The 23574-nt window shown below is 53.1% G+C and overlaps 1 protein-coding gene across 1 annotated transcript; it reads left to right on the forward strand.

The window, feature by feature from the left end:
* The first annotated feature begins 11539 nt into the window (after positions 1-11539).
* Positions 11540-22027, forward strand: LOC106978180 (chymosin-like). Its single transcript, XM_027058174.2, has 9 exons — positions 11540-11641; positions 14566-14716; positions 15567-15684; positions 16506-16624; positions 17796-17995; positions 19389-19502; positions 20257-20401; positions 20907-21005; positions 21759-22027. Exons 1-9 carry the CDS (start codon positions 11580-11582, stop codon positions 21894-21896), a joined length of 1146 nt encoding a protein of 381 aa, XP_026913975.1. The 5' UTR covers positions 11540-11579; the 3' UTR covers positions 21897-22027.
* Positions 22028-23574: the final 1547 nt, after the last annotated feature.

The raw sequence follows: 23574 nt of genomic DNA on the forward strand, positions 1-23574 counted from the left end.
CTGGGGGCAGGTATTTTAGTGAGTAGCGCCTTGGGCAGGCAGCCCGCACTTGCTCCCGGGTGCACCCCTCAAACATTTGAGAGCGCACTGTGCCAGGTGGATCACGTTAGTGTCCAAGAAGGGACACTGAGGAGAGACCCAGGTGCAGGTGCAGTGAGGCAGGGTCAGAGGGAAGACCTCGGGAGTGTTCTTAGGGGGAACTAAGCCCTGGGGAGGACACGGTCCCTGCCAGGCAGTCAGGCCCTGCTGGAAGCCGAGCTATCCAACCAGCCTGATGGCAGGGCCCAGGCAGTGGACGGATTGGGACGGCAGGGCGGCCCATAGACAGCGAAGCTTCTCGTACTCCCGCTTTTATGTAATTTGGCCTTAATAAAGTACCTGGGGAATTGCCCTCGACAGGCCCCCTGGGAAAAGAACTATTGGGGAAAGAAATAAGGTTCTGCAAGGAAATTGTGCGGCCCTACATTTAGCCCTTGCCACCCCCTGTAAAGACTCTTCTACCTAAAGGAAGGAGAGCTTCATATATTTCTCAGCCAAGGAAGGAACAAATGGATCTGAAAGCCCCACTCCGGCAACAAAGGAGTGTACCCCTAGGCCCCCTTGGCCCCCAGGAGGCATTCCAGATGATGATTGAACCTAGTCGGTTAAAGTACAGAATGGTTCATTAGTTCCTAGGTGCATCGTCTCTCTGAGAATGTATGAGGCGTGGGTTCCTAAGGCCCTCTTGGCCCCCTCCTGGCACCTCGGACCGAGGCGAACACTTTTGTTCCTCAAGCCACAAGTGGTTCAGGGAAACAACTAAGAGGTCATGTCCCTGCAACTGTTCCACTTGAGGTGTTGGGAGATAGATGACCTTCATGAAAACGGCAAAGCAAATGCTTTCTAGATTATAGATAAACGTAGATACATAATGAAAATAATGTAAGAAATTAATCAATAAGCAAAGGGCAGGAGGAAACATTGTGAGAAAATAACCATGTTATTCCTTAAAGGGTGATTACACATAGGAACATTTTTAGAATTAGGTAATGCTAGAAAACATAGACGATGCATGCTATAAGGAAATTGCTAGCAAATATAATGCCACGTTTGCCACAATAAAGCAGCCAGTTCAACACACTGCTGTTGCCTGTGTCCATTTTTATTTTTGTTTTATTTATTTATTTTTCACTTTTTCGCCGACACCGTCCATCCTTCGGGAACCCCTGGACCTCTGGAGCTGGACTCCGGCAAGGCCCCAGCTGGAGAAGGTTCTGGCTCCCTGCTGCCGTCCTGTGTGGACAAGATGGGCCCCCCGGCCCCTAACTGGCAAGGGGCTGCTGTGAAATTACTCAGTGGTGCACTATCAGTGGTTTGCTCTCAGGATATTCATTTTCTCCCTCTCTGTAGGGCCTGTGGGTGCCTCTGTGCATTGGAAAGCCTGCCTATGGTCACCATGCCCCTGGATGGCCTTCGGCCTCCTAGGAGACCCGGGCTGGCAGGGACATGCGGAGACAGCCTGATGGCAAAGCGGGTAGGCCAGCAGGGGCTTTGCTGGCTTTCCCAGGGGATGCCCTCAGCCCTTGGGCAGCTGAGGACAATCAGAGTGGGGCCCCCAGCCTCTCCTGCCCTCCTTCCCAGCCACTTCCCTCCCCTTCTCCCACCTGCTTTCTTGCCTCCACGAGGTGCTCTGTCCTCTCCCTGCCCTTCCAGCTGGTGGTCTGATCCCTCCTGGTGGCACTAGGGCCAGGCTGCAGATTCTCAGTTCAGCTACCTGAGGGGTCAGGCAGCTCCCAGGGTCTGTTTCCATACGTGATGTGGGGGGACAATAATTCTCGCTGCCTCACAGGGTTGTCACGAAGAGTACCTTCCATGGTGGTGGCCAGCATCTGGTGGGTACCGAGAGTCCTGTGCCCCATCCCAGAGCCTCTGGATGGGAATTGCCAGAGAGGGGGCCTGGAAAGCCGGGGTTTTTGCAGCATCGAGAATGCTTGGAAAGGGATTAAGCAAGGAGACCCCAGCGACTCACTCTTCTTGGACTCTGCCCACCGCTTGCTAGCTGAATGACCTCAGGGAACCAGCTTCTTTACCCTCAGTTTCCTCCTGGGTAAAACAGCGTCCCCGCTAGAACTTACTTTGCAGGGTTGCTGTGGGGACCTAGCACATAGTGGATGCACGGTCAGTGTGAACTGTGATTACGGCATGGGCTTGTGGACAGAAAGTGCTCCGTCGGCTGGGATGCATTTCTCTTCTGTTTACGTAACGTGGGTTCTTCCCCCTTCAGGAGAGATGGTGTCTGCCCCGATCAGTCCCCAAAGGGCAAGTACGGAAACTGGACCGAGAACTTGGGGTGGAATGAAACAGCCGTGCCCACTCCTGCCTCTGACAGATCATGAAATGGGCCAGGTGGGAGTGAGGCCGACACATCCCCCCAAACCGGCAGGAAGCAGGCCAGACCCCCCCCCCCCCCCGCTTTTACCCATGCCCCTCCATCACCCTGCCTCCCAATCCACAATTACAGTCTTACAAAAAAAAAAAAAAATCTAAACACCACCCCAAATACACCCACCCAGGACTTCACTGCACACTGCAGCCCTCTTCATTCTGCAAACCACCCCGTGGAGCCAGTCTGTTCAGTTCAAGGTGAAGATTTTGACTCAGGCTATTTATAATTCCCGCGATGGAGCGGGTGTTAGTTTCAAAGCCGTCAGGCCAGATGTCGGGCTTGGAAGTTGAGAGGGAGACAAGCGTTATTATAAATTAATGTTGCCAGTGATGAATATTTGATATTTTTAACACACATTCACCTCAGAGGGAAAAATTCCTCTTTAATTAACGTGGCTGGATGTTGGGCGGTCCTCCCGTGGTCGAGGAGGGCTTGCAGAAAAATCTTTGGGAGTAGCTTCGGGCAAAGATCTGGCAGAAGAGAATGTCATCCTGAAAAAAAAGTGACACCTACAAAGACTTCCTTGTAGACCTGCCCCTTTAGGCTGAGACTGTCAGGGTTGGCAGCCGGCACTTCCTTCCCTCTGCCCACCCTTTCCTCTGTGCCTCCGGCTCCAGTTCTGGGCTGGTCCAGGCTGGAGAAAACACTGGCTCATACTAGAGACCAACACAGAGGGGCTCGCTTGTGGACCTGTCTTCCTTTGTCTGCATGGTGTCGAAACAAGGCCTTACCCTTATTTGATAACCGATATATTTCCCCCCAAAGCAGCATATTCCATGTCTCTTGGAAAATGGAAAGTTCTGGAACCTCTGGATTGGGTTCCCAGTTGACAGTAGTTTAGGCATACCTGAGCCCACCACTCGTCGGGGCCTCCACCTGCCTCTGGGGCTTGCATCGGGCCTGCGAATACTTTGTTTGGCCTGCACAGCGTTAGCATGCATCATGCTTAAAAAAGTTTTTGGAAGGGAATTAAATTCATTGCGTGTTTTGATATTTACTTTAAAAATTAGACTCTGAAACAATCTTCAGTGCCACACAGGCTCCTGTTATGTTACACGCCTAACCCGCAGGGTGGTAAAAACGGAGATTATTGGGGAGCCTGGGTGGTTCAGTCGGTTTAGCGTCCGACTTCGGCTCAGGTCATGATCTCACAGCTCGTGAGTTCGAGCTCGTGAGTCGAGCGTCGGGCTCTGGGCTGACGGCTCGGAGCCTGGAACCTGCTTCTGATTCTGTGTCTCCCTCTCTCTCTGCCCCTAACCCACTCGCATTCTGTCTCTGTCTCTCTCAAAAATAAATAAATATTAAAAAAAAAAAAATTAAAAAAAAAAAAAAAGAGAAAAAACAAACCGGAGCTTATTTGGTAGAATCTCCAGCAGATGAAGTTTTTTGCACCGTCTCCCATACTCTTCTGAGTTACCCGCCTGGCCCATCGGCGTCTGAGACCGACCCCTTGCCGGTGTCGCTGAACCTCAAGTTTCTCGTCTGTTAAATGAGGCCCAAGCGGGGTGGAGTAGAAGGCTCTCGGGTTTTGGAATCAAAGCGGTTCTGGATTAAAATCCTGGCAACACCGCTCTGACGCAGGAGCTGGGTGAGCGACTTAATCCCTTTAAGCTCCATTTCTCTTCTTTGTGAAATATGGGTAACACTATGGACTCTGAATACTTTTGGTGGTGTTAGAGGAGAAGAGAATAATGCTAAGAGCTGGCATTTCCTGAGTGCCTGCTGTCTACCAGGCACTTCGCGGGGCCTAAGCGGCCATCACAAAAACCCTACAAGGTGGGAGATGTTTACCGATGAGGACCGTGAGGCTGGTGATCACAAAACAAAGGCGAAGCAGGGGCGCCTGGCACACAGTGGGCCGAAAGGACTGAGGGCCACGTTCTCCAGTTCTGAAAACCCTGTGGCTCAGGCCTCACATTCTTCCCTTTCTACAAGGATGCAGGGACTTGAGGAACCATGCCAGGAAGGGGCTGGTTTTCCAGATGCTCAAAGAGAGGATATGACAGGTAAAGTTGCCCATCTCACATGCAATGAGTTTTAATGTTTATTCATTTTGAAGGAGAGAGAGAGAGAGCAAAGCGCCAGCAGGGGCGGGGCAGAGAGAGAGAGGGAGACACAGAATCCGAAGGAGCTCCAGGCTCTGAGCTGTCAGCACAGAGTTCGATGCAGGGCTTGAACTCACAAACTGACAGATCATGACCTGAGCCGAAGTCAGTCACTTAACTGACTGAGCCACCCAGACGCTCCTCATCCAGTGAGTTTTAAAGAGATGTATATATCACATTTTATGTTTGGTTCACAAGAGTGTATTTCTTTTTACTTATAAGTAAATTTTATTTTAATTTATTTTTTACAATGTTTATTTATTTATTTTGAGAGAGAGCTAGCATGCAAGTGGGGAAGGGGGAGAGAGAGAGAGGAAGAAAAAGAGAGAGAGAGAGAGAGAGAGAATCCCAAGCAGGCTCCATGCTCAGCACGGAGCCTGGCACAGGGCTTGAGCTCATGACCTTGAGATCATGACCTGAGCCTATATCAAGAGTCGGACACTTAACTGACTGAGCCACCCAGGTGCCCTGTGAATTTTATGTGTGATCTGATCCCTCATCGCGGTTTGATCTGCATTTTCCTAACGATCCGTGAAGTTGAACATGTTTTCATATGCTTGTTGGCCAATGTACATCTTCTTAAAATTTGTTAAATATTCGTTTATTTTGAGAGAGGGAAAGGGAGCAGGGGAGGGGCATAGGGAGAGGGAGAGAGAGAATCCCAACCAGGCTCTGTATGTCAGCACAGAGCCCAACGTGGCGTGGAAACTCACAAACCGTGAGATTATGACCTGAGCCAAAATCAAGAGTTGGATGTTCAACCAGCTGAGACACCCAGACGCCCCTAGTACATCTTCTTTGAGGAAATGTCTGTGTGAGTCCTTTGCCCTTTTTGTAATTGGGTTACTTGTTTTGTGTGTGTGTTGTTGCATTGTAGGAATTCTTTGTTATATATTCTGGTTATGAACCCCTTATCAGATATTTGATTTGCAAGTATTTTTCCCCATCCCAGAAGTTGCATTTACCACTCTGCTTGTAGTGTCCTTGGATAGGCAAAAGTGTTCAGTTTTCATGTAGTCTAATGTATCTATTTCCCTTCTTTTGTTGCCTATGCTTTTGGTGTCGTCTACAAGCAATCATTGCTAAATCCAAGGTCATGAAGTTTTTGAAGTTGAAATTTTGGACCAGGTCCTCCTTCCCAACTATTTAGAGATTCCTTAAAACTGCATTTATGGAGCAAAACATTCTCAAGATTCATGACGCTGTAATTCTGTTTCATTGTCCTGCAGTGGCCTCGTGTCCCCATGTCCATCTTCAATGTCCCGTTTGAGCACCACCTTGCCCTGTCATGATACGTAGGCCCCATGTGGAAGGCAGGCAGAGTTGGAAGAGGCCTGATTTCTACCAGAGGATCTTTTTGTTTTTTTGAGGTTATTTATTTATTTTGAGAAGGAGAGAGAGAGAGAGAGAGACGATGCTCATGAGGGAGGGGCCCAGAGAGAGGGAAAGAGAGAATCCCAAACAGGCCCCTTGCTGCCAGCACGGAGCCCGACTTGGGGCTCGAGCCCATGAGCTACCGTGAGATCATGACCTGAGCCATACCAGAGAATCTTCCTATCCCATCCTTCCTCTTTCCTGTTCTACTTTCTTCCTTTTTTCACCTTCCCGGAAGGGGATTTAGGGCCAGCTGGCCCCCACTTGTCTGTAGCCTCAGCTGAATGGCTTCCTCTGGCACATGGCCCCGGGCTGCCCGAGTCGCGGGCTCTGTTGCTGTTCGGTTTCCATCCTCTTCCTCTGGACACACTGGACGGCATGTATCAAATCCATAAATACGGAATTTCTTTGAAGAAGTACTTGCGTTACCTCGATCTTTAAAATCCCTTCATTCGGAAATAATTTCAAACACCCAGAAACCGTGCAAGGAAGTCCTGCACACCTTTACCCAGACACCACATACGTTGACAGCTCGCCACCTTTGCTTTCTTCTCTTCTCCCTCTCTGCATGTTTTCTGGTCTCTTAGAAACCCTGTTAGAACTTGGGAGGCACGCTACTCCTTTACTTCAGTGTGTCCAACAATCAAGGGCATTTTCTTATAATTGCTAAAATACGAATCAGTACGAATATCAAAGCTGTGAACTTGGTGAAACTGACATCACTACAATACTATCGCTTGAAATTTTGACCCCGTCCTCCTCCCTAACTGTCTAGTGATGCCTTAAATCTGTTTGTGTAAAGCAAAATGTGATCTCAAGATGCGTGACACAGTGATCTAGAGACCGGATTTGGCCAAGTGCCCAGAGTCCTGCATCAGTGCTGTGGACATTTGCCTCGACTCCTCCCTCCTTCTCCTCGTCCCCTTCCGGAGCTGGATGGGCTTCCCCAGGGCAGTTTGCTGTGACTAGTAATGTGCTCTGCTGTCGGCAGGGCAGGACCCCCACCCTGCCCTTCTCCCAAGAGGACCTGGCAATTCCACAATGCGTTGGACAGACGTTTCCAGGCCTTAGGGTGCTTACTGCGCAACAAATAGAGGTGCATCTTTTGGAGGCTGGGAGTGGTTCTCCCCACAAAGTTATGCTGACAGACTGGTGGACAGGCCAGTATATCACTCACAGAGGTCACCTGGGGCAAGAAGGGAGAAGCATAGGGAGTTTTACAAATGTTCAGGGTAGGCTTCTGATGCATTTTCTTGTTTTTTAATGTCTATTTATTTATTTAGAGCTTGAGCAGGAGAGGGGCAGAGAGAGAGAGAGAGACAGAAAGAGAGAGAGAGAGAGAGAGAGAAGCCCAAGCAGGCTCCAAGCTATCTGCACAGAGCCCAAGCTGGGGCTCAATCCCATGATCCCATGAGAGATCATGACCTGAGCTGAAATCAGGAGTCGGCTGCTTAACCGACGGAGCCACCCATGTGCCACCCCCACCTTTTTTTTTTTTTTTCTGATGCATTTTCCAGGTCTCTGCCCTCTCAAGGTCTTTCCTGGGTGAGCCTTTGCTGTTCCTCTGTCCTGTGTGAAGGACCCCAGGACCTCTTCATCTTCAGCCTGAGGCTTGTCAAGTGTGGGCACAAAGTGGCCGTCTTTGCCGATGTTTGGAATTTTGGTGCTGTGAGAGCCATGTGGTCAGGCTGAGAGGATGTGTGGTCAAGAGTCAAACAGACCCAAGTTTGGATCCCAGATCCCTTGTCAATTGCTGAGTGACTTTGGAAGATCGGTCGAGCTTTCTAAGCTCCTGTTTATTCATCTGTGAAATGGGTGGATGTATTTTAAAAACTTTCTTTGATGTTTATTTATTTTTGAGAGAGAGAGACAGAGCACGAGCCAGGGAGGAGCAGAGAGAGGGAGACACAGAATCCGAAGCAGCTGAAGGCTCTGAGCTGTCAGCACAGAGCTCGACAGGGGCTCAAGCCCACGAATGGTGAGATCATGACCTGAGCCCAAGTCAGATGCCTCATTGACTGAGCCACCCAGGCGCCCCTGATTTACGCTTTTAAAAAATTCTGTCATTTTCTCCTTTCTCTTTTCCTCAGGAAAAGAAGCGACGTCGCTACCTTTTTTTTTTTTTTTTTTGCCTCGAGGAAGATGTGGGCAGGGCGGAGAGCCAAGGCAACGTGTAGGATTTCCAGGTCAGGATGTTGTTGCCTGAAGCCTAAGCCCGTAAGAGAACTTAGGGTTCCTCAGAGGTCGTAGAAGGTAGAGGCAAGGGAGACAGGTGGGTCGTCAGTGGCAGGGACCTGGGGCCTGCTTTCTAGTGGTGGCCCAGGGGGCATGGCAAGACCAGAGAGGAGTCAATGTGTGGCCTCTCTTGGGGAGTATGACCCAGGTAGCTTCCAGAAGAGTGGTTTGGCCCAGGTGAGGCATGGAGGCAACAGGACCCCAGGCAGGGGAAGGAAAGATCACCAAGCGCACCCCAAAGCTTGGTCTGCTGGAGAGTCATGTGTGCTTGAAGCATATCTGTGGGGCACTATGCAAAAATGACCAAGATTAACTTGCCCCCAGCCTGGAGGGTCAATGCCGAAATTCAATTGATTTCTTGAACAGGAGGTGAACAGATGCTTTGTACAGACCTGAGGTTCAGACCAGCAACATGAGCTTGTAAATCCCACATATCACCAAGGCTGGGGAATGACATGGAACATTCAAGGTCACGCAATTGCAGTCATTTACGACTCGTATTTATAGAGGTCCTAACACATGGTAGCACTGGACTGTCCTTTGATCCTCACATGAGCATCTCAGTGTCAGAAGAGGAAACTGAGGCATCAAGAAATGAAGGAACTTGCTCAAGGCCCCAGGACCATGTGACAGACCCAGGACTGAAGCCCAGGATGGTCACACATGCCCTTTCCAGAAGCCATGCTCCCTTGTCAACTGGCACCTTGCAGTGGGAGATGTGTGTCCCTTTGGATTTCCTCCTATACAGCTTATCACAGAAGGGTCACACATGGGATCCGATCCGTCCCCACCCGACTGTGGGCTCCCCAGGCGTGGAGATGACACCAGCTCCATATCTCAGTGGCCATGGTTCACACATGGAACTTCTCAAGTTATGAGTTGAACTGGCTTTGTTGCTGCTGCTGTCTGAGTGGAGACCACAGGGTGGGCACCCAGGACAGGTTGTCCCAAGTCCCTGATTTTGTTTAGCCACTTTTGTTGGTTAGTCACCAGGCACAAAGAATGTAGACCAAGGTGGAGGGCGCCTGGGTGGCTCAGTCAGTGAAGCAACCGACTCTTGATTTTGGCTCATGTCATGATCTCATGGTTTGTGAGTTCAAGCCCCGTGTCAGGTCTGTACGGACGCACAGTGTGGACCCTACTTGGGATTCTCTCTCTCTGTCCCTCCCCTATGTGTGCTCTCTCTCTCTCAAAGTTAATAAGAAACTTAGAAAAAAATCTAGATGAAGGGGAGTTGTCCCCACCTGGTACTGGGTAGCCAGTGATGAAATCTTATCATGGTTTTTCTAAAAGCTTTTTGCAATTCTTGGCCTGCACCCATGGATAAGCAGTTCTAATGCTCTGTGCCATCTGGGGCAACGTTCCTGATAGAGTGCACTTGAATGCTGTTAGAATGATCTCAATCTCGTGAGTAAACACGAAGCAACCAGTGCTAAGGGGTCTTTAGTTTTTGGCTTTGAGGGTCACCTTCCGATGGGAGGGATGGCTGAACCTGACTTCCCAGGCTCATTGTCCAGAACTGTTTGACACTGGGTCGGGCTGGGCCCTTGGTGACGTGGAGCAGAGTTGCTACAACGCTCCCACTTGGTGGTGTTGACCCTGGAGGGTCCCAGCCCCGGAGGATGGGCACAGGCATGGCCGTCCCAAGGGGTATCCGGCGGTCAGCAGGAGTGAGCTAGGAGCAGAGCCGGTCCAGACAGGATATTGCAAATTCATGAAATTGCCATAGAATGCCGGGCCCTGTGGGACATTATGTAGGGTGTCAGACCAGGGATCTGTGGCAGTTCAAGCAAGTCCCTCAACCTCTCTGAGTCTCTGTCTCCTCATCTGTAGCTCATAATAAAGATGTGACCTGTGGTGCCTCCAGAAGGGTAGGAAGACCATTCATTAACTCATTTGCTTAACCAAACGTTTAGTGAGCCTCTTCTCTGCCTCATGCTCCGTGCTGGGGTGAGGGAGGAAAGACCACTCGGAGGCAGGGCCACTGGGGCAGGACATACGGCCCCGGCCTGGCAGGGCAAATGTCTTCAGGGAAGAAACAGGAAACATGGGGTACTGTTGAGCGGTGTTTTTTTTCTCTCTGCTTCCCTGGCTTTTGGAATGTCAGGGTGGGAGGGTGCCATGAAGATGTGCTCCTGGCCATGTCCTGGGGCACCGGGGGCAGCAGTGTCCTGGCCTTCTGAGCAGGATGGCTGGGTGTGGCATCTCATGGGAGGGATCACATCTGGCTGTCTTCCTAAGTCCTTCCATAAAGCACTCAGGTCCCCCATCGATGGGCCTCCTGAGGCCCTCACGTCAAATGCAGGAAATTTCCAGGCCTGTCTCTCTCAGCGTGCCCCTGTGTCCAGGGCCCACGACATGCCCGCCTCTTTGGATACCCAGCCTGCCCTCTCTAGTCCACCCCCACCAGGCCTCCCTTGCTACCCTGATGTCTGTCCTGAAGGCTGTCGGTGGCCGGCCCCATGCTCTCCTGCCAACCGTGGCCCTGCCTTATTCTGACTTGATCCTGACTTTCCAGTTTATAGCCTCCCCTCGTCCCAAGGTGTGGTCTTCTCTACCGCTTCTGTGGCTGAGTCTTTGTTTTCCTTTTGGCCCTCATTCTCTCTCAGGGGCCCTCCACTCATCACAAAGCCCCACATGTGTGTTTCGGGGAAGCTCTTCCTAGACCTTTGTGTGGACAAAGGTGCCGGCTCTCGGCCTAACCTGTTGCCTAAACCTGACCATCACGCCACATTTTCCGCCCTCCGTGTGTGCGCGGCACACGCCTGCCTCCCATGCTCACCCTCGCCAGCCCTCCGTTGCTCAAGGGATCCGGCACCTATCCTGCCCTTCCCAACACCCTTCCAGCATGGAACCGGGGGCCACGGCCCTGACGGTGCAGGAGTGTTGGGCCTGCCGTCTCTCTTAGACCAGGGTGGCCGACTGAAGGAACATCCCTGCCTGGGCAGTGCACTGAATGCTCCCTGGAACACGGGGCTGGGAGGCCTGAGCCGGAGGATCCCAGGCAGAGCAGGCTGCTGGCTGTCTGTGAAGTCAGGCCCAGGCAGGAGAGGCAGCTCGGACAGGGGGAGGGTGGCTACTGCGAAGAGACCTCTTTACAGCCCGCAAGGTGGAAGGCGACACAGGTTTCCGGGGGTGGCCCTGCCTGGGTTCGCTCGAGAAGTCCCTTGTGGCAGGGGAAATCAGGTCAGGGAGGCCTCTGGGACATTCCCCAGCACATGTACACTTCCACTTTGAAGTCCCTGCGGTGGTGGAATTCGTGGCCCTTATCGGAGTGGGTGTTAGGTACTCTGGGTCCTATCTTAATGTGTTTGGGGAACAGCCCGAAGTCAGGGGGTTATCTCCGCAGCCTGGGCCTCCAGCCGGAGGGGACGGGGCTCGCTCTATAAAGGCTGTGGGAACGGGCACCGGCTCGAGCAGTGGCCAGCCCATCGTCCAGGATGAAGTGTCTCGTGGTGCTACTTGCAGTCCTGGCTGTCTCCCAGGGCAGTGAGATCACCAGGTGGGTGTCAGGCCCCAGGGGGACGTGGGGGAAGGGCGTCAGGTGTATCTGCTCCGGGTGGGTCTCTCCTGGGCTTCCCCTCCTTGCCCTGGGGAATCTTCCGAGGAAATGCTGCAGGTTCCCAGGAGAAGCGCCACACCGGTCTTGCCTTTGCATCTGGGATCCTTTCCTCTGAGTGAGCCCCGCCACTGCAGGGTGCGGTGGCCAAGGACCGGGGCTCAGAGGGGACAGCCTGCGGGATTAAGGGGATGGTTTCTGGAGTCAAATTGCCTGTGAGTTGATCCCCAGCTCCGTCAGTAACCTGACTCTCTGCGTCCCATTTCCGCTCCTGCTATAAAACGAGGGTAACAGAAAGCATCTATCTCACAGGGTTGGCACGCGGACTATATGAGCTGGTGTTTGTAAAATGCTTTGAACGGCGTCTGGCGCGTGATGAGAGCTATGTATGCATCTCTTTTTTTTTTTTTTAATTTTTTTTAACGTTTATTTATTTTTGAGACAGAGAGAGACAGAGCATGAATGGGGGAGGGTCAGAGAGAGGGAGACATAGAATCCGAAGCAGGCTCCAGGCTCCGAGCCATCAGCCCAGAGCCCGACGCGGGCTCGAACTCACGGATCGCGAGATCGTGACCTGAGCCGAAGTCGGACGCTTAACCGACTGAGCCACCCAGGCACCCCTATGTATGCATTTCTTAAACGAAATAAAGTTCTCTCTGTGGAGGAAGTTCCCAAATTCTCCTCCCAAAATTATAACTGATATTTCTTTTTTTTCAGACTTTTTTTGAAACGATTTTTTATTTTTTTTATATTTTTAAAAAATATATATATTTTTAAACGTTTATTTATTTTTGAGACAGAGAGAGACAGAGCATGAACGGAGGAGGGGCAGAGAGAGAGGGAGACACAGAATGGGAAGCAGGCTCCGGGCTCCGAGCCATCAGCCCAGAGCCCGACTCGGGGCTCGAGCTCACGGACCGCGAGATCGTGACCTGAGCCGAAGTCGGACGCTTAACCGACTGAGCCACCCAAGCACCCCTGAAAAGATTTTTTAAAAGTAATCTCGACACCCAATGGGGGGCTCAAACTCACGACCCTGCGACCAAGAGTCACACACTCTACTGACTGAGCCTGCCAGGTGCCCCATAACTGATATTTCTTGAGCTGCTTGCTACCAGGTGCCAGAAACTTGGTTGGATATTTACCTCTGCTACCGAATCCTCCTGGATTAGGTAGATACTATTATTTGCATTTTACAGATGAGGAAGCTGTTGTTCAGGGAGGATCCCTGAGCTACTCAAGACTGTGAGGCTCATAAGGGAGGAGCTAAGACTTGGTCCCAAGCAGACTTGCACTGTTACCACAAAATCATGCTATCTCTGGTTTGAGCCTTATCCCAGGTTTGAGCCCTGTCGAGCCCCGGGACTGGGGGAACCTGGACCCATCCCTGGGAAGCTGGATCCCTAAAAAGGGGTCAGGGTGGCTTTGACCTCACTTTCATGGTCCTTGAAAGTGAGGCTCTTTAGAGTGCCAGACATTTGCGGGGGGCGGGGACTCTCAGTGCAAAAACTAGGGGCAGCACTGGGGGAGTGGGGGTTTCCACGGTGAGCTTCCTGGTCTCTGTGTGGGGCAGTGGGCTGCAGGCGTCCCTCAGAGGGAGGCTCTCTGGGACCTCGTGCTGGACGCAAGAGCTCAGTGGAGACATCGGGACACAGGAAAGGGCAGCTGTGGGCTTGGTCTTGGGAGCTCAGACTAGCTTCCTTCCTTTTGGGCTTACGTCCTTTTCTATCATCAGAGACAAAGGCTGAGAAACAATCTCGAGGACCTTTTATTTCTGTTGGGTGGAATTCACACCTGAGGGCTGGGGAAGAGAGGCACCAGAGGAGAGACCATAATTCACACACAGGCCTGTTCCATATGGGATCCGCCTGGGATGTGAACAACACGAGAGAACCCATTTTTTGTTTTATTTGACTGCTGCCATTTTATTACTCTCAAAGCACTTTCATGGCTGTGGTCGCCACTTGTCCTTCAGAGGACGAGGCTCACAGAGGAGGACCGCATGGCCCTTAGAACTGAGGGACCCCGGGATCACCTGGCTCCATTCCTTCAAACTACTGGAGGGGGGACCTGGGAGCCAGAGAGGTGAAGCTATGGTTGGCCAAAGGCAGGGCTGGAGAGTGGCTGGAGAGAGGAAGGAGTTCACCCCTTATGCTGAGACCGAGCTGAAACTCAGAGGGTTTTGGGGAGCGACCCAAAGTACCACAGCCTGTAAAGCTGGGTTTCCTTCATGTTTCCTTCATGTTTCCTTCATGTTTCCCCTCCAGACTCTCTTCTGTTGGTTTGCTTCCATCATCCAACCCCTAAACTCTAGAAGCTCCCTTGAGGTCCACGCTCTGTACTGAGACCCTTCAAAGACTTTCCACACACTTCAGGCCACCCAGAGAGCCAGTCACAGGGGTCACAAGGGCGGAGCGCTCTCACGGAATTTAGCAGGGTGTGGGGGACATCATTTCCTCTCTAGACAGCATGTCCCGGCGGGGGGCAGAGACTACCCCTGTGCTCCATACAGTGTCTGACACATGGTAGGTAGACAGTAAGAATTTGGAGACTGAATGGATGATATTGGGTCTCTCAAACCTTGGAGTTACAGTATTCACTAGCAAGCTATGAAATACATTCACTGAGTCTCTGGCAGCATTAAAAAAGAGAAAGGAACAGGGAATATCAGAGTGCGTTGTATTTAGTAAGGGTAGGCGCTGATTTGTGAACTGATGTAGAATACAATTTTTACTTTGAGTTATGATATAAAAAAAGAAAGTGGGGGAGTAGCTTACGGAGCCCAGAGCCTCTGGGCACCTTCTGGAAGGCCAGGCAGCTCTGGGGAGATGCCCCCCGGCATCATGAATTCTCCCCCGTCTCCTCAGGGTCCCTCTGCACAAGGGCAAATCGCTGAGGAAGGCCTTGAAAGAGCACGGGCTGCTGGAGGACTTTCTGAAGGAACACCCATATGGCATCAGAAAGAAGTACTCCAACTTAGACAAGGAGCCCAACGAGCCCTTGGCCAACTTCTTGGACGTAAGTGGCTCTGCCCACCTTCCGGTAATGCTTCTCACAGAGTGTGATGGACGCCCCCTCCCGGACCCGGCCTGTTTCCCACTTCAAGGAATCATGGAGCCCTGTGGGCTATGGAGGCCATGTCCTTGCCCCTCAGTCAGCTCTGCGGTGGGCCAGCGGACCCGGCAAAGGCAGGGCTCTGAATGTCACCCCCGGAAGGGTCTGAGTTCAGGTAACCTGCAGAAAACATCCCTTGGGGGACCATAATCTGCTCCCAGGTGCACCCCCATGCCTTAGGAAACCCATGACTTCATCCGGGCTGGGCAGGGATGGGGTACTGGTACCCATGTGCCACCGCCTAGGACGTGACAGGTACGCCCCTTGTGCCCTCTTCCTTTCTGGAGCCTGTCTCTTCCTCAACTGTCATCTGTCACTGCAGTAAACAGCCTTTTGTTTCCAGTGCTCTCATTTCCTTATCTAGGTCATGCTGGCACCCCTCCCTCACCCCCCCCCCCCCCCGCACCGGCCCTAGTTCTGACTCATGGGGAGGCTGGCAAGGTGGCATGGCAGGGGCAGCTTGGGCTGGGACTTGGGGGTCCGTACCTCGCTGGTGCCCCATCTTTATGTCCCTGCCCCTGGCAGGAGAGCCCAGTCTTCCTGCCAAGAAGGGCCCACATTTTGATCTAATGTCTGGGGCTTGTGGGAGGGGCCAGGTGATCGCGGCTCGGGTAGGAGCCAGCGTGGCAGCTGGAGGTGAAGAACCCTCCCCAAGGACCCTCATTCCCTCTTCCCCCCTTTTCTCGATGCCAAACATCGACGCTCACCCCTATGCTGTGCTCTCCACCCCTGACCCCGTGCTGTCTGTCCCCAGTGTCAGTACTTTGGGAAGATCTACATCGGGACCCCGCCCCAGGAATTCACCGTGGTGTTTGACACCGGCTCCTCGGACCTCTGGGTGCCCTCTGTCGACTGCAAGAGTTACGCCTGCAGTGAGTGACCTCCCTTTCTGGCCCGCCTCTCCAGGCTCGGACCCCAGGGCCCCTCTGCCAGCCACGGTCAAGGTGCTGGGCAGGGGGAACGTGGGTGCAGGAGAGCTTGCTCTGACGTTCCCAGCCTCCCGGTTGCGCCCCATCTCCTGGTTCAGCCCTTCCAACCGGGCCATGGATTGGGAAGGTGTGCAAATCACGGGTCTAATGTGTAAAGCACCAGCTGGAAATTAGGGAGGCTTAGGCTATTTATTTACTTATTTATTTAGTCTCCGTCAGGAGCCAAGGCAAGCTGCTGACCCTTCTGGGTCCTCGGTTTTCCTTTCTATAAAACGGGGCTATTATATGCCGGTGGGTGCCTGGAGAATGAAGTGAGAGGGTCTTACTGTTGATGATGAGTGAACAGCTAATACGTGCTATTAATTTATTCCTGCAACAATCCTGGGAGATTGGTGCCCTCTCTACCTCCATTTACCAGAGGAGGAAACCAAATTTCAGAGAAGAAAAGAGTCTTGCCTAAGATGGCAAAGCTGGAAAAAGTCAAATGTCCATGGAAACCACAGGGATGGCTTTTTGCTTTCCTGTTTCGTTTGGAAGCTACACGGGTAGCGCCGGGGGTCAGAGAGGTGGGTCGAGCACCAAAGAACAATTTTCTTTACTAAACCGTGTGGGATCCAGAGAGAATGGGTGCTTGTTTTCAGCAGAGAGAATGGTTAGTATTTAGACCATATTCTTACAGGGCCTGGTGAGGGTCTCAGCCCTGGCTGACACCGTCCACTGGTGAGAAGATTCTGTGGGCCTCGCTAACCCTGGGTCTGTTTCAGAAACCCATCATCGCTTTGACCCATCCAAGTCCTCCACCTTCCAGAACCTGAACGAGCCCCTGTCCATCCAGTACGGCACCGGCAGCATGCAGGGCTTTCTGGGTCTCGACACCGTCACTGTGAGTGGGGCTTTGGGTCAGCAGGCACTCACCTTTCCTCCCCAACCAGCCGCTTCACCACCTAGACGCCCAGGCTCTGGTGAGCTGTCCCTCCAGTTGCAGCTGAGAGGCCCTTTGGATCCTGCCCTCCCCCCCCCCCACCAACAGGTGGCCTGGTGGGGATTTAAAACCTGAGAGGGATTTTGGCCAGCAGCTGCTGTGGCTCGACCTTCCCTCCTCCCTCCTCTCCTTCCCGTGCCAACCCCCCAGAGTCCTCTTGAGAGGCTTCTCCATGCCTACTTTCCATCTTCCCAATCTTCTTCATCTATGCTTGCCATAATTGGTCCAGGATCCCCAGTCTGTGCCAGCACTGAGCTCTCTTCAGTGTCGCCCGTGTGATCTCACTGGAAATGTCGTTCTTAGGAAGGTGCTATTATCCCCTTGTTCAGAGGAGGAAGCGGAAGCTCAGAGGAGCCAGTAACTTGCCCGAAGTCACACAGCTGGGAGCTGAGTGTCAGAACCCCGCCTCCCAATCTTTGAGCAGTGCCCTTGGCTTGGCCTCCCTCAGTTGCCCTGGAGGACGAATCCCCTGCCCAGGTGTCATGGAACAGCATACTCTTTTGCATCAGAGAGCACCTGTGCCCTGTGGACAAGGGTTCCCCTGTCTGTTGCCACTTTTTTGGCCTGTAAAGTACTCGACACAGGGGTGGGCACACAGTAAGGGCACAATACACATTAACTTCCTTGTCTCTTTCCTCACCCACTATCCAAGATTAAGCAGCATCCCTCCATGATTTTCACCTCAATCTTCCTTGAGTCCTTTCTGGGTCTGGCTGAAGGCTCTTTTGCTTTGAGCCAAAAGGGAGACACAGCTCTTCTCCATTGACAGTCCTGTCCTCAGCCTCTCTCGTAGGCAGGACAGGTGCCCACGCAGCTCAGGCCTCCCCAAGAGTCAGCAGCACCAGGCGGCAGGGGCCCAGAGCCTCTTCCTTGGTCCCCGGCTTCATTGGACCAATTCCCTCAAAACCACAGCGCAGAGCTGGGAAAGGAGGGCTTTTCTTTGCTCGAGTAACTACATTACCTGGAGGAGGAAGGGCGAACCCCAAGGCTGATCCTGATACCCACTTGCCCTGGGATCTTCCTGCCTCTGGCTGAGGAGCCCTTGGTAGAGGTCACTCTGCCTCTCTTACAGGTCTCCTCCATCGTGGACCCCCAGCAGACTGTGGGCCTGAGCACCCAGGAACCTGGCAACGTCTTTACCTACTCTGAGTTCGATGGGATCCTGGGGCTGGCCTACCCCTCTCTGGCCTCCGAGTACTCAGTGCCCGTGTTTGACAATATGATGCAGAAGCACCTGGTGGCCAAAGACCTGTTCTCTGTTTACTTGGACAGGTAGGAGCTGTCCCCAGGCAGGGTCAGACGTCCACAGCCCAGCAAGGTCTCTTGGCTGAGGAATGTCCACCCCTCTGGGACACGGCAACTCAAGGGTGGTGTCCAGAATCCAAGAAAACCTCTCCTTGTTTCCAGGCAGACCCAACTTCTTGTCCCAAAGCCCCCCACATAGCCATTGATACAGACAGAGTCCATTGGACCAACATTTGACTTTGATTTCTGGCATTTAAAAAATGAAGCCTGACCCCGTCTCTGCGTGGGGGCATTTTTTCTTTTTAACATTTATTTATTTTTGAGACAGAGAGAGGCAGAGCATGAGTTGGGGAGGGGAAGAGAGAGAGGGACACACAGAATCTGAAGCAGGCTCTAGGCTCTGAGCTGTCAGCACAGAGCCTGACACAGGGCTCGAGCTCACAAAGTGTGAGATCATGACCTGAGCCGAAGTCGGATGTTTAACTGACTGAGCTACCCAGGCACCCCTGCATGGGGGCATTTAACATCTTTTTTCCAAAGTAGCCAGGCCTCCATAATCATTGTGGGTGTCACTGAGATTCATAGACTTCTATTTATTTTTATTTTATTAAAATTTTTTTTAATGTTTATTTTATTTTTGAGAGAGAGACAGATAGAGCACAAGTGGAAGAGGGGCAGAGAGAGAGGGAGACACAGGATCCAAAGCAGGCTGCGGTCTCTAAGCTGTCAGCACAGAGCCTGACGCCGGGCTTGAACCCATGAACAATGAGATCATGACCTGAGTTGAAGTTGGATGCTCAACCACTGAGCCACCCAGGCGTCCCCACAGACTTTTAGAGTAGGCTCCAAAGGAGTCCAGTCTTCTCCTTTCACTATGAAGGAAACTGAGGCCTGGGAGGGATGATCACCCCAGGAACTGGTGGCTAAGTCATACCTGTGTCTCTGTTTCTGTCAAAAATAAACATTAAAAAAAAAAGTAGCAGAGGGGGAATTCAGTGACACTGCAGTGTGCCCATGTTTCCTGGCTCAGAGAAGAGCCCCGGAGTATGTGGGACCTTGTTGAAGACTCTCTCTTCTACTTGTAGCCAAAGGCCTGGGGGCAGGGGGTGGGCACAGGGGGACCCCTGAGGGTGACCTGAGCAGAGCCCAGTGGTCATGTGACCTGTGTGGTGGTCATTTCCTGACCTCCCCTCGGGAGGCACGTGCTGCCTCAGCCGGGGGGGCTACAGAGCTCAGAGAGAGGATGCTGTAGCTGTCATCAGGGAAAAGCCCCGAAGAGCAGGGAGGCCCGGAGAACGCATCTGAAGCCTTCGGGGTGGAGGTGGGAGTCAAGGGCAGGGCGGACAGGAGGGCCAGGTCTCAGTGGCATCTGCCCCTGGGTGGGAATGTGGCGGCCCGTCACCAATTTCCTTGGTTTCAGGAATGGCCCGGGGAGCATGCTCACGCTGGGAGCCATTGACCCCTCCTACTACACAGGCTCCCTGCACTGGGTGCCCGTGACCGTGCAGGAGTACTGGCAGTTCACCGTGGACAGGTGAGTGAGCGGCAGCCCTGGGCCCCAGCCATGGGCTGGCTCTGGGTGTGGGGACGGGAGGGCCTGGGGATCAGCCCGGGAGGCTCTGAGAAGGCCCGCACACCGTAGCTTGTAAGACCATCACAACAGGTCCTGAATTAGACGCTTCCAAGGCCAATGACCTTTGCCGATGAGCACGCTGGACATTCACCGATGCTTCATTCTTAAGAGTGCTGCACTAACTGAGCACTTACTACCTGCTAGGCATTGGGATGAGTGATAATAGGACTGTCTCGTTTATTCCTGGCGAAAACCCTATGAGGTGGTGCCATTAGTAATCCTCATTTTATAATTTACTGACCTCAAGTCTGAACCTCGTGACCATCCCTTGAGGAAGTCAAGGAAGGAGGGGTTGTGACTCCATTCTGTGGATGAGAAGCCGGAGTTCAGGAAGGCTGGGTGACTTGTACAAGATTTGCAGCAGGTGGATGGTGGGGAGAAAATTTGAAACCAGATCTTTAGGTGACTTGTGCAGGACTCATTCCACCCCGACTCCAAAGTCTTGCCATGTGATTTTACAATTTTTTGACGTTTCTGTCCCACAGAAGGTGGGGCAGCCTTGACTTAGCTAATGACTTGGGAGAAAATGGTTTCAGGTCTTTTCTATGAGCTCTGGAAGTGGTGCTTGGGCTTGCCCCCTGCCCGAGGATCCTGGCAGGGGAGGGAGGGTTGGATGCTGGACGTGCTGCGAGGCTGTCCTGTTTCCGCTCTGCAGGGTTACGGTCAATGGCGTGGTGGTGGCCTGCGATGGTGGCTGCCAGGCCATCCTGGACACAGGCACCTCCATGCTGGTTGGGCCTAGCAGCGACATCCTTAACATCCAGACGGCCATTGGAGCCACCCAGGACGAGTTTGGCCAGGTGAGGCCAGGCCCATTTCCCCCGAGGGGCTGGGATTTCTCTGAACACCTTCACAATGGCCTTCTAGCTCCGCCCACCACTGCCGTTGAGGCTCTCACGTCTCATGCAGCTGCAGCGGCCAAGGTCTGGCCTCCGGGTCTCCAGGAGGGCCATGCATCCCCGAGCTCTGCTGCACCTCCTTGTTCCTTCACCACCCCACGGGTCTCCCTGCTTCCTCCCTGACAGCTAAGAGCTCCCAGTGAGAGCTGAGACTGGAGGGGAAACACTGAGGCCAGTCCCTCTGTCTCAAGCTGGGGTCTGTCCCTGCACTGACTGACAGCAGGTCCTCGTCAATGTGACTCTTCAGGCCTGAGAGAGAATCTCCCTAGAGTCCTCTGGGTGGGCAAGCCTCTCCCCACCGCTTGGCTCCAGTGCAGAAGAAGGGGCTGTGCCTGGGCCCTCCTCTGCCTCTTCCAGCCAGATCACATCCCTTGCCCATCTAAGAGGACCTCCTTCTGGTCTTTAGTTTGACATCAACTGCGGGCAACTGAACAGCATGCCTATGGTGGTCTTTGAAATCAACGGCAGGAAGTACCCACTGCCCCCCTCTGCCTACACCAGCCAGGTATGAGTCTCAGGAGAGGAAGCCTGGGTTCACCCGGCACCCCTTCTCTCTCCTGGCAAGTCAGCGAACTTCTTTGGTGGCGTGGCCCAGATGGAGAGTGTGGGAGGTACATGTAGATCAACCAGCCTTTCTGAGTGGGGCCCTGTTGTCCTTGGGCCTCACGTGTGGCTGTTATGGCCTCATCCTGGGAGACATGGGGTGGAGAGAGCCCAGCGGCTTGAGGGAGGGTGGGGTAGGCAGGACCACAGCTCCCTGTGGGAACCTCCATCCACTGTTCTAGCTTCTAAGCCCAGGGCTCTGGAGCTTTGTCCAGGATTTTTGTGGATAGCCTGGGCTTTGTGGGGACCCAGCCCTTATCCCCCCCTGACCCACTGGCCTCAGCTTTGGTCTGGCCTTGAGTATATACAACTAGTAAGGCCTTGGGGCCCCCCCACCGGCCTGGTCTGGCTGGTCCTCAGGGCAGTAGGTGCTAAGAGGAGGGCTGGAGGCTAGAGAGCACAAGTGAGGAGGAGCGGGGTCAGGGGACCATCCCAAGCGATCTTGCATTACATCACTTGATTTTCTGAGTATCCGTTTTTTCACCTTGTTGAGCGAGATGAGTCTGATACTTGTCTGCTTACCTCGGAGGGTGATTTCAAGGATGACAGGAAATAATAACTGAGAGAGTAATTGTGGGGTGTGGTAGGGGAGACTTGCCATCGGATGTGGTGACTGTGGTTGGGACCAGCTTCATCTCAGCCTTGCCTTTCCCAGGATCTGGGCTTCTGCGCCAGCGGTTTCCAGGGTGAGGGCGACGACCCACTGTGGATCCTGGGAGATGTCTTCATCCGGGAGTATTACAGTGTCTTTGACAGGATCAACAACCGCGTGGGGCTGGCCAAGGCCATCTGATTGCACCGCCGACCGTGGAACACGCATGCACTCCCTAAGCACACATGCATGTGCACACACACACACACGCACACACGCACACATATGGACCAGGTTTTCTGGCAGATGGTTCCCAATAAACACCATATCGCTGCAAAGTGTGGCTTCTGTGGGGCCAAAGCCCTGTGCCCTTGTGGGGGTGGGGAGTGACTGTCATGTGGTACGTCTGGCAGCATTGCGGCTTCGTGACTGGGGGAGGGTTCAGGACCTCGTTGGTGGGTGGAGACTTTCACAAGGGAATTGGCCACTTCAAGCTTAGGCCAGGTAAAACCAAGGCACGTCTTGCCTCTCTGTTCTCTCACTCTAGATCTTTCTGGGGAAAGGGTACAGTAGGGGAGACCTTTGCAGGATGAGGCTGGTCCCTGAGGAGCAAGGGGTGTGGGGCTGAGGAGAGAAAAGCTCTAAGTCCATTAAGAAAAGGGCCTTGGGGTATTTTGAAGAAGACAGTGGGGTAGACAGAAGGCACGTGGGAAGATCTGAAGGTCCTGAGGTTGCCATTAACCTTGGGGAAGAACCACAGCTGAGAGTCCCATCCTCAGTCTTAGAGGCTCTCAACCTGACCCACCAGCACGTGGAGAGTGGCTCCATCCCTGGGACAGACCCACGTTCAAGGGCTCTCAGAGGCTGCCAGTCAAAGCTCACGCCAGTGCTCAGTGCTGACCGCTAGAGCTGAGTGAAGACCCCCTAGTGCTCAGCCAAGACCCCAGCAGTCGGTGGCCAGACCACTCCTGCTCCCAGGTTCCTGAAACTTCTTTCTAGAAACAGAGAGGCCGCATGGAAAATAGAGATACCAGAGGGTTAGAACAAAGGGATCCAGGTGGATTTAAGTGGTTTTCTCACTTATGCTACCTTGAGACCATATGGGGGTCAGGCAGACAAGCTTCCTGGGGGGATTTCAGTGCTCAGAGCCCCTTGACGGGCCCCCTGCAACAGTGCTCTGCTGATCTGCACACGTTTGCTCCCTCGACCCTCCTTCCTTTTTCTTTGGGCCCCTTGTCTTGGCAGCCTCCCAACAGGAGGCAGTATAATTGATCAGGCTTCTGTTTTCTAAACCACAGCCAGTCTGGCCCCCCATTTTGGGACTGGGCTTCAAGTCACACCTGTAAGTAGCTGAACTCTCAGAAGGCGTGGAAAGGGAGCTGGGGCTGGGTTAGCATCTAGGTCCCGCCCCCGCCCCTCCTAATCCTGACCACACTTGCCCTGCAGACAGCTGAGGAGCAAGTGAGTCACACAGCAGTCTCGGAGAGCTTGATGCCTCGGATTTGGCCAGGACGCTTCACAAAGGACAAAGGAGACTGTGCTTTAGGAAGAGGAGTGGGGAGAGGGACTTGGCAGACCAGATCCTGTTAACAGGCTCCCCCGGGGCCATCTCTTGGGGTCTTTCTCAGCTGTATGCAAAGCCAAAGAAGATGAGGAACCCAGGGCAGTGGAAATGTTGTCCCAGTGCCTTTGTGGGTCTGTGGAGGAGCAGCCAGCACGGGGCCCCGGAAGCACCCAGTGGTTTCTGGCAGGAAAGGAGCGGAATTGGACTGTGGGGGCCTACGTGGAGGAGGAAGGGCTCAGGCGGCAGCCCCAGCTGAGCCGAAGAGCCTGGGGTGGGTTGGGGCAGAGGCTACGGGAACACATTCCAGGACTTCAA

The sequence above is a fragment of the Acinonyx jubatus genome, chromosome C1, assembly GCF_027475565.1.
Source record: "Acinonyx jubatus isolate Ajub_Pintada_27869175 chromosome C1, VMU_Ajub_asm_v1.0, whole genome shotgun sequence".
NCBI lineage: Eukaryota > Metazoa > Chordata > Mammalia > Carnivora > Felidae > Acinonyx > Acinonyx jubatus.

Excerpts from the sequence above, each read along its gene's own strand:
- LOC106978180 (XM_027058174.2), top strand. The coding sequence starts at position 11,580 with ATGAAGTGTCTCGTGGTGCTACTTGCAGTCCTGGCTGTCTCCCAGGGC. Across the intron at positions 19,503-20,256 it reads TGGCAGTTCACCGTGGACAG|GGTTACGGTCAATGGCGTGG; the intron begins GTGAGTGAGCGG and ends TCCGCTCTGCAG. Across the intron at positions 20,402-20,906 it reads CCCAGGACGAGTTTGGCCAG|TTTGACATCAACTGCGGGCA; the intron begins GTGAGGCCAGGC and ends TCTGGTCTTTAG.